Source organism: Mustela erminea, chromosome 13, assembly GCF_009829155.1.
Source record: "Mustela erminea isolate mMusErm1 chromosome 13, mMusErm1.Pri, whole genome shotgun sequence".
Classification (NCBI taxonomy): domain Eukaryota; kingdom Metazoa; phylum Chordata; class Mammalia; order Carnivora; family Mustelidae; genus Mustela; species Mustela erminea.
This window is the reverse complement of record NC_045626.1, coordinates 52,610,653-52,619,972: the sequence shown is the minus strand read 5'-3', so window position 1 is coordinate 52,619,972 and position 9,320 is coordinate 52,610,653. Positions and strand designations below refer to the sequence as shown.

Sequence of the window (9,320 nt, the reverse complement as noted above, 5' to 3'; positions counted from 1 at the left end):
TGTCTATCCCAACAAACTCCACTTATGTATGGCACCAGTTTTCACCCACTGTGACCTTAGAAAATAAACCTAATACACAAAACAGTCTCATGGCTGACAGAACCCCACCGTTTTAATCATTTTAGAAAATGTTTTCAGATGTTTTAAGAGGTGATTTCTGTACAGATTCACATTGTATTTGAATGTAGGGGCCTAACCTAACTGTAGCACTTGATAAAGTTTAAAGAGTGACGTGAAAGAGGGAAATACAGAGGGACCCCATAGGTTATTGTTTCCTTCTGAAAACTTAAGTCCTAATCAGGAGCTTTGAGACCTTTTTTCAACACTGGCCATGTCTCAAAATGTGAAGGACAGATCACCAAGGGATTTAGTGGTTCGCTAAACACTGATGGAATGAATCATTTCAACTTGTCATGCAGTTTTAAGTCAAGATTTAAGGGCCTGCTTATGCCTCCTATCAAGAGTAAATATCACACATCCTGTTTATACATACTGGCTTGTTGTCCACGGTTCTTCAAAAAGCTCGTGACACCCCCTAACTCACACTCCACCCTACCCCCAACTTCCTGCTCATTGGGTGCTATATTCCTACTCATTTTTAAGAAGTGCTTCCCTCAACAAAATACTCTGTATTACAGTAAATTTTAAAGAAAATACTTTATTACATCATGAAAAAAAAAGGCATCAATCAACTAGATTCATACTTGTTTGGAAAAAAATGGAAAATTTATTAATTAGTCAGTATGTGGGCATCCTGTTCCACATGGGAATGAGAAGATGCTATAGGTTCTCTAAGTATTGCACAGTCTGGAGGAAAAAAAAAAAAAAGAACAAAAAAAAGGGAAGGGAGAAAGAGGGGAAAAAAATAAATCACATGATCTTGGGAACCATCTCACATTATGAATAATCTACCAAGAAACATTTAAAAAAGAAAACCCTTTGTTTCTACAGTAGCTTTGAGTTTATAGTTCTTGGAATGACTGTATTCCATTGAAGACATCTCAGTAACAGGAAGCTTCACTTTAGCAATCCCATGTGCAAATATTAATAAAAAAATATATAAAATAATGCAGTTTGTCTCTTGCCATCACCCCGGCAATCATAATAACACCTGTGAAAACTTTTCTTCTTGAAAATGGGTTAAGCTGTAAGTTTAGCCTGAAGCTCCATCTCTGCAGCCCGTTTGAGTGCAACATCCACGAGAAGCTGAAATCCACTAAAATCCTGGTTGAGGTCCGGTGGAGTAGGGGGGGGAGTGTTGAAAAGACCGCTCTGTGGATTTGTACTTGGTCCGGATTTACATGTGTCCTCTGGGTACAGGAGGGAGGTGTCTGTGAAGCTGCCGGCTGCTATCTGCTGTGTATCTGTGTTTTGCCCCACACCAACTGGCTGGCAGAGAGAGAAAGGCACGTCTTTCAATGCAGTCACAGTGGTATGACAAATCACCGATGGACGAGCCAATATTGATCCTGGGGACGATGGCTTGGGGGATAGCGGCCTCCCTAGGGCTGGGTTTGGTCCAGCTGTACAGGAATGAAATGGGCTCTCCTCTAGAGTCGGTAGGAAGTTTTTGATACCAATGGCTGACTCCACAGAACTTGCCTCAGAAATCTTGGCCCCACGGCGGGAAATTGTGAACTGATTTGGATCTTTGCCATCTTTTCTCAGCATGTCTGGGAGGAGCCTGCGGCGGGCGTTGATGAACCAGTTACAGACCTGAAATCATAAAGGTATGCTTTAACACTCGGCAAACACGTTCTGAGAACCTTCTCTGGGATGCCTAATTGATCTCTCTCTTTGCAGTAAAGAAGGCATGAAAAGGCTTATCGGAACTTCCAAAGTTATTTCAAGGTATTTGAGCTCCGCCAAGAAAGAGAGCTATTTCCTGCCATAAACCTATTCCTCTTCTAATACAAATTCCCTTTTTAATCTCATCATCCTTAAGCCTTTTCAAGAGGAAGAAAAGGATAGAAATTCTCAAATGTCTGAAAATGAGTTTAGGGAGGGAAGTTCACCCTTTAACACTCCCCCATATTAACCTATTACCCACTGCCCCAGCATTTAAGTTAATCAACTACAGGAAAACTTTTCCTGTATGAAAAGGGCCACTCCTCCCAGTTACTGATTTTTCCCAGTTCAAATGACTGTGTCAACAGACACAACATGAATTACTTCACTGAAGTCTGCCCTTGTTTAAATATCAAACCAGTTTCCTGGGCAATAGAGGAAGATTTAACCTCCTCTTTATGTTTGCTGCATAAAAGAAGGCCCTTTTAGGCATTAAAGGAAATGCTATTTGACAGATGACCGTCAAGTGTTTCTGCTTCTCTAAAGAGCCAGTTAGTACTATAAAGTTTACAATAGAAAAATATTCTTCTTCTTTTTTTTTTTTTGGAGTGGGGAGGCATTTAATGATTTGATAAACAGGAATGCTATAAAAGGTCTTTGGAAAGGGAAAGAAACCAACCCCATGCATACACCTCATGTTCTTTTTCCTTACCTGTAGTGTAGACAGGTGTGTTTGTTGGGACAGTAATGCTTTTTCTTGTTCTGAGGGATAGGCATTGTATCGGTGCTCATACAGCCAATCGCGGAGAATCTGCACAGATTCCTTGGGAAGGTTGCCCCTTCGCCTTCTCTTACTTGCACCAGCAGAGGAGGAGAGGTCCAGAGGGATGTCCATGTTGTCATCATCCTCCGTCTCACTGCCCGATGCCACAACAACACCTGGTCAAGGACAAAGGCCAGCGTCAACCATGTTTATCAGGGGAGCACCAACGCACAGCTTATCTCTTAGGGCCATTAGTGTGCAACCACACTGTCTTAACTCCTGAGAGCCAAGCGAAGTACCAGTGTTTTCTCTCTTGACGTATCAGAGCACATGTCAGTCTCAACGGTAACCTGACCAGTGGTGGCATGTTAGAGATTCTCAACCAGTGGTCACGAGCCCTTTCATACCCAGTTTCCTGTAGAATTTAACTTCTCACATTCCTTTTGAGTGATGCCCAGAAGTCTCGCGCAGCAGAGGAGGCAACGCTGCACCTGAAGTGAATAGTTGGGTCACATGCGAATAGGAAAGGCGCTACAGCAGATGGAATGTATCTAACAATCTTCTCCTTGAGGTCATTGCTAACTCAGGAAAAACAATCCAAGGGTCCATACATTTTTTCCCACTTATATAAGGAGGGGAAATCAAACACTTAACCCAGTATGTGTCTGTGTGTATATATATATATACTTTTTTTAAAAGTGGGCTCCACAGAGGGGCTTGAACTCATGACCAAGATCTGAGCTGCAATGAAGAGTCCTCATACTTAACCCACTGAGCCATCCAAGCGTCCCCAACCCAGTTAGTATTCTAAAGGTAAAATTTATTTCAATTTTTTCTGCCAACTCCATGGTCATTTCTTTTTCATTGCTACCTACATTTATTCAAAACTAGACACCTACTTTTAATGGAAAGCACTGGTCACCTTTTACTAAGTACAAACAGCCACTGAAGTTTTCAGTTTTGGCACACAAAAATATTGTTCTACTACTAGTACTTGAGTAAGAGCTCAAAAGATGCTACTACTGAATAAACTTTTAAAAATTTCTATAAATTTCAACTGACAGTTTAATCAGAATCTAGAATACTACATACCAAGAAGTAGACTTCAGTCTTAAAATATTACATGACAAAGACTGAATATGTACCCCCTAGAGGAAATGCTCTTTTGTCGGTAAGTACTTTAATCCTACCAGAAATTTTAAGAATTCACAGCCGTAGAGAATATTTACAACACATATAATAGACTGGTGTCAACAAAAATTCAGACTTGGCCCCTTTAACATTTAAACATAATTTTGAACTTTAAAAAATTTAAATTACAAATGATATGGACCCTCCCCCCTTTCAAAAGGACAACTGGCAACTCTGAATGACTAAAGAAATACATTCTCTATTTTGAAGACAATCTAGAATGTTTAAAATGTAAATGAATTACAAACATTCGCATGCTCGAAAATACCAGTAGTTCTATATAAAAAAATTAAAATAACATAAAATTGAAAGAAAACAGAACGTTCATAACTTTGTTGATGCAATTCAGAGTGGCTAACCTTGATAAAAAAATAAAAACAAATACTCCACCTCGTGATAAACCATTCGATGCATTATAAAAAAAATTTTAACCCGTCCTTTTAAAGCATTTTAACACTCAAAAAGCTTTGCATTCCAAGATTTGTTGACGAGCTAGTTCACAATTAATTGAGTCTGACTTTTACTTGGGGACACATTTTTAGTTTTGGACTGCAGGGGGCAGATAGTGCTGGAGGGAGTGTCCACAGAAAAGAACCTTCCAAAGACAAAGTAAAGCAAGTTCTAACAAAAGAGTAGGATGATCTTGCAAATTCACTTCAGCTCAAGGCTTAACCAACAGCCATCAACAAACCGCACAGAAGAATCCTAAGTTTTAACCGCCACGTATTTTATGTTCCCTTTTGCAGAGGATTTCATTAAACTGCTTTAAAACAAGTTTTTTTTTTAAAAAGAGGCACATTTAAAACTGAAACTGCTTTTACTGTAGAAAATTGGAGAAACTTTTAAAACCTGTATCGAAATTTGGGCCAAGAGCTACTAATAAAATACCTTAAGAAATTAGAAATGAGTTCCTGTTTTACATTTACTTTGATAAATAAAGAAATCTACCTTTTAAAAAATGTGTCAAGTAATTGAATGACTAAGGCAAATTTGAATAAAGCAATTTGTTTAAACTCTTCAACGTCTGAAAAGCCAGACATTCTTCTTGAGGCTATAATCCCTTTCCCCCCTTTTAATCTAGAAAAGTGTGAAAATTTTCTCAGTGAACGGTGAATTCCCAACTGTATGTTGATAACAACAAAAGAGTTTGAGACAAACAAACAAAAAAACCCCTGAAGCCTGCCCTTTGATCTGCTTGCTTAGTTTGACAAGAAGCCTGATCTTTCAGAATAGGTTAGTGACACACAAAAAGCAGGTTTCAGTTAAGCAACACTAAACTGAAGTGTGACTTTACTCTGTTCTCAGTTCATTTAAATAAATGAATGCCAGGCCTCTGGACCTCTTAACAAATATTTCCAGTATGGGCACAAAAGCTGAAGTAACAGGAAGTTAAGACTTCAAGTTCCTTGGCCACACCAGCTGATACTTCACTGCAGCAAACCACGTTTGCTGCTGTCAGGACTGTTTTCATTAAAACCCTCCCTCCGGATTGTGGCTCAGCTTGGAAAAACAAAAAGACTTTTCCACGTTACTCATTTCCTATTGTAACAGAGCTTTCCCGGTTACCACTTTTTTCCAAAGGTCCTGCTCTGCTTACACTTTAAAAAATGTGGTGGTGGGGGAGGGGGCTCACAAGACTTTTTTTACTCCATCCACATGCAAGGAAATGTTTAGAAAGCCACAAGATGGCCTATGTATGGATCCCACCGCTGGGAAAATCAATCTTTTCTTAATAGGAACTGGGGCTCGGGGTGGAAGGGGAAGGCCAGAGATCATGGCTGTGAAGTTGGGACTTTAAAAAATACCTGGAAGAGGCTAGAAAGGGATCTAAAAGTTAGAATAATCAAAGGAAGAGTTTAAGTATACAAATAGGAAAAAGGAAGCCTAACCTAACAAGTTCTCTGATTAGAGTATCTCAGGAGATGCCACGGAAATCGTAGTTAACACCCCAGGCACAAACTCCAAGGTGAGCTTGGCTGGACCCAGCTGGAGAGCAGTTCTAAAGGAAGAACTCCAAACTGTCAGAGACTAGAAGCAAAAAGACGTCGGGGACCTTCCTCACTCAATCTTTGCTTGTTTTAAATCCATTTGCAGGGTGGGAACTTTCTGATATCCTCCGCTTCCTAAAGACGAGACACTATTATCACAAAAACAGGCTTACCAAATCTTGGGCCTTTAAAGTGCTTTTGTTCTCAAGAAAACTTTTCAGATTTTCAGAGACTTTTATAAAACAGACAATAGTCCAACCCCACAAAAGCCAGGCAGGGCAGATTTCTTCCCGGGTCCTGGCTGAGCCGACCCGCAACGCGGCCCCCTCCGAGGTAGTTGGAGGAAAGGGGCGGGGAGGCAGGACGCAGGAGGACCACAGAGGGAGGAGCCCGGGAGGGAGGACAGCCAGGGAAGCTTTTGTTCTAGCGAGTTTCTCAGCCTCAACTGAAATCGCCCCTCCAACCGCACGAGCAGAGAGGACTTCAGGAGTTTCAGATTACAAGAAACTAGAAACGAGGCTGTGAATCTCAACATTCTGAGGGGTCTGCCCACCGTCAATACGATTTGCCGGGAAAACCTAAAAAGGGAAAGAAACTGGGCAATCTCAGCAGTCTCGGCTCCCCCGCACAAGCTGTGAACCAGTCGCAAAGTTTCCCTTCCAACACGTCACCTTTCATTGTTTCCATGAGTCGGCGCTCGGTAGCAGGACCTCCTTCCCCGGTGCGGCCGGGGCCGCTGACCCTGAATATTCGGGGTCCCAGCCTAGTTCCTTTGCTGGGAAGGGGGGACATACTCGAGGGGTGCTCTGGGGAGGGCCGAGGAGCGCTGGCGGTGGGGAGGGGAGGGCACGACGACGACAAGGGAGAGCCGCGGGGAGAGCGAGCGTACCCGAGGGGCTGCGGGGGAGGACCCGCGAGGCAGCTCTGCGCCTTCCCCAGCCGAGCCCGAACAATGGGGGGAGCCCGCCCCCGGCGGAAACCTAGCTTTGCTTTAGGCTCCCAAGAACCGCTCTACATAAACAAACCCCCCAACTGATGCCCGTCAGTTCCACCAGGAGACCGAAAACGCCTTCCAGTAAGGAGCTAGACCCGTCAGTCCTCGGCGAGGTGACACACACAGCCTTCCAGACGCCACGCCGGGCGCTCCCCGCGCGCGTCTGTTACCGAGTCCCGTTAAACCTCCGAACCTCTAAGCCCTCAACGTTCTCACTGACCGTTGGGGAGGGTTCGCTGGGAGTCCTACGACCAACCACTATGAATACCCCGTGTTTTGGTATTTAATTTTACTCTCTCTGGGAAAGCCTGGGTTGAGAAGCTCCGCGTGTTCTGAAGCCACCGGGCCAGAAGGAAAGGGACAGAACTCCCAGGTGAAAACTTGGCCGAAGGAACGCTCCTGGGTTGAAGGCTGCCCCGCTACCCACGCTGGGTTTTGACGGTATCCGCCGGCGGAGTCTGAAAGAATGTGGAGTTACAAAAACTCCCGGACGCTCCCGGGCATGCGCAGCAGCCGCCCCCCCCCCCCACCGCCGCCCCCGCGCTGGCTTCCCTGAGCGATTAACTTCTGTTTTGAACCACTCCACATAAATCACAACAGAAAAGCCAACTCTGGCTCACCACGGAACGTTCGGGGTACCTCCCAGTCAGGGACTCAAAAAAGTTAACTTCAGAAGGGAGTTAACATTCTTTGACCTTTCGTGGCGGTGGGTTTTTTTTTTTTTCTTTTCTTTCTGTGTATTTTGTTTTTAAACCAGACTGACGGCAAGTTTTAGTTGTAACGCTTCCAGAACGCTTCGTGGAAACAATGACAGACTCACTCTGTGCCCTTACAACCAAGCCTGCTTGTCACACTGGGACTCATTCTGACCACACGCCGCTTTAAGCTGTTCGCCCTCAGTCCTGACTCTTCATCGTGCCTCAAACTCATCGTGGGAAAACTTTTAGAGACTGGGAGTTTTTAAAAAGTCCAGCTTTCCAAGGCTACCGACACCCTAGGGCGGTTTGGAGGCCAGGGTCGCATTCCTTCGATTGTGAAAACACCCCATCCCCAGCGAAGAGAGTGCCCGGGCCCAACTGGGAGGGAGTGGGGGCCCGGGAGCCCAACTTTCAGACAAAGGCGCCGCGGCTCCGCGGTCCTGGCGGGGAGAATCGGGGTGGGGGGTCCCCACGACCCGGCCCAAACCTCCACCCGCGAGAACCAGCGAGAAGCCACGCGGCGGCTCCGCGGAGCGTGGGGTGTCGGCTGAAACAATGAAACTTGGGAGGCGCACAAACAAGGCACTGAGCGTGTTTCTTGACAACGTGCCAGCAGCGTGGAGAGACCCGTCTCCCCACAACAGCCCCTCGTGTTGTGTCTAGAAGGAAAACAGCAACTGCCATTTCAGACGCAGCTTCAACAAAGAGAACCGCCGCCGTTCCTGAGCGCCCCGGGCTGAAAAGTCCACTAAGTCACTCTTTCCCCAAGCCCGGCGGGGCCCAGCGAGCACGTTTCCCGGGGACCCGCGCCCACGGCGGGCACAGCCCGCCAAGCCTTACCTTTCTTGCTTTTCATTCTGGAGCTCCCCTTCCAGAGCGAGGCGATGCGGGGGTCTCGAGGGGCCAGGAGTGGGGGCAAAGGGGGGCACGCGATTGTCCTCCTTCCCAGCCGACTCTCCCGTAACTTGCCGGACGTGCTCCAGCCGTTATTGCTAATCAAGTCGCTCGGATCCCAGGCTCCCGCTCCTTGGGTGGAATTCAAGTGACACTTGGGCTTCCTCCTGCCGGGATCTTCTGGCAGCCGGCTGAGGACTCTCCCTCTCCCAACTCACTCCCCTCCCCACGCCTCTCCTTTGTTCCCCGATCCTGCTCGGCGTACCTCGGCGCTGTCAGAGTGAGAGAGGCGAAGAGGGAAGGTACAGGAGGTCCTGCCTCCGCCCCCAGCTGCCCGCCCCGTCCCCCGCCCGCCCCGCCGCTCCTCCGCCCCTCCCCCGCACCTTCTAGTTGGGGAGGACGGCACCGAGCGCTCGGGCTGCACTGCCTCACTCTGCGCCTCTCTGCCCGCTGTCACCCGTCCCTCGTGGGGGCGGCTGAGCCCAGAAACCCGATCCTTCCTCGGTGCTGCGCGCACGCCGCCCGCATCCCTTGCTCGGCTGCGGCAGCGGCGGCGGCGACACCAGCCGGGCGTCCGGGTTTCTCTTTTGGGCCTTTCTTCCTCCGCCTGGCGAGGGTGCGTTTGGTTAGGAAATTGCAACAGATGGAAAAAGGCTGCCCCCTCCTCCACCCCAGGGAAGAAAAGGCTCCCCTCTCGTTTTTGACAGCTGCCCCAAACTCCACCGTTCCCGGCTCTAGCCGCAGGAGAAGACAGCTGCTTCTGATTCAAGGGGCGGGGCACCGCAGGAAAAGTATTCAGGACAAGAACCAACTTCTTCCAGAATGCGCGGCTGCCATTGACACGCGGGCGCGGCGCGTCGCACCCTGCTCCTCCCGGGGCTCTTCCTCCAGCGGCGGCAACGGCGGTGGGTGGGTGGGGGCGGTTGGGGGAGGAGAATGAGACACCGACACCCCAGGCAAATGTCTGTTACCCCCGGCTAAAGCTGTGAGTTCCGGACTGGATT

At 47.3% G+C, this 9,320-nt stretch overlaps 1 protein-coding gene across 1 annotated transcript; it reads right to left on the bottom strand.

Annotated features, from left to right (window-relative positions):
* Positions 1-703: 703 nt before the first annotated feature.
* TGIF1 (TGFB induced factor homeobox 1) lies at positions 704-8,801 on the bottom strand. Its single transcript, XM_032310467.1, has 4 exons — positions 8,700-8,801; positions 8,263-8,448; positions 2,501-2,727; positions 704-1,716 (listed from the first exon to the last, which is right to left on the bottom strand). The coding sequence occupies exons 2-4, from the start codon at positions 8,276-8,278 to the stop codon at positions 1,141-1,143; spliced, it is 819 nt and encodes a 272-aa protein (XP_032166358.1). The 5' UTR covers positions 8,279-8,448; positions 8,700-8,801; the 3' UTR covers positions 704-1,140.
* Positions 8,802-9,320: the final 519 nt, after the last annotated feature.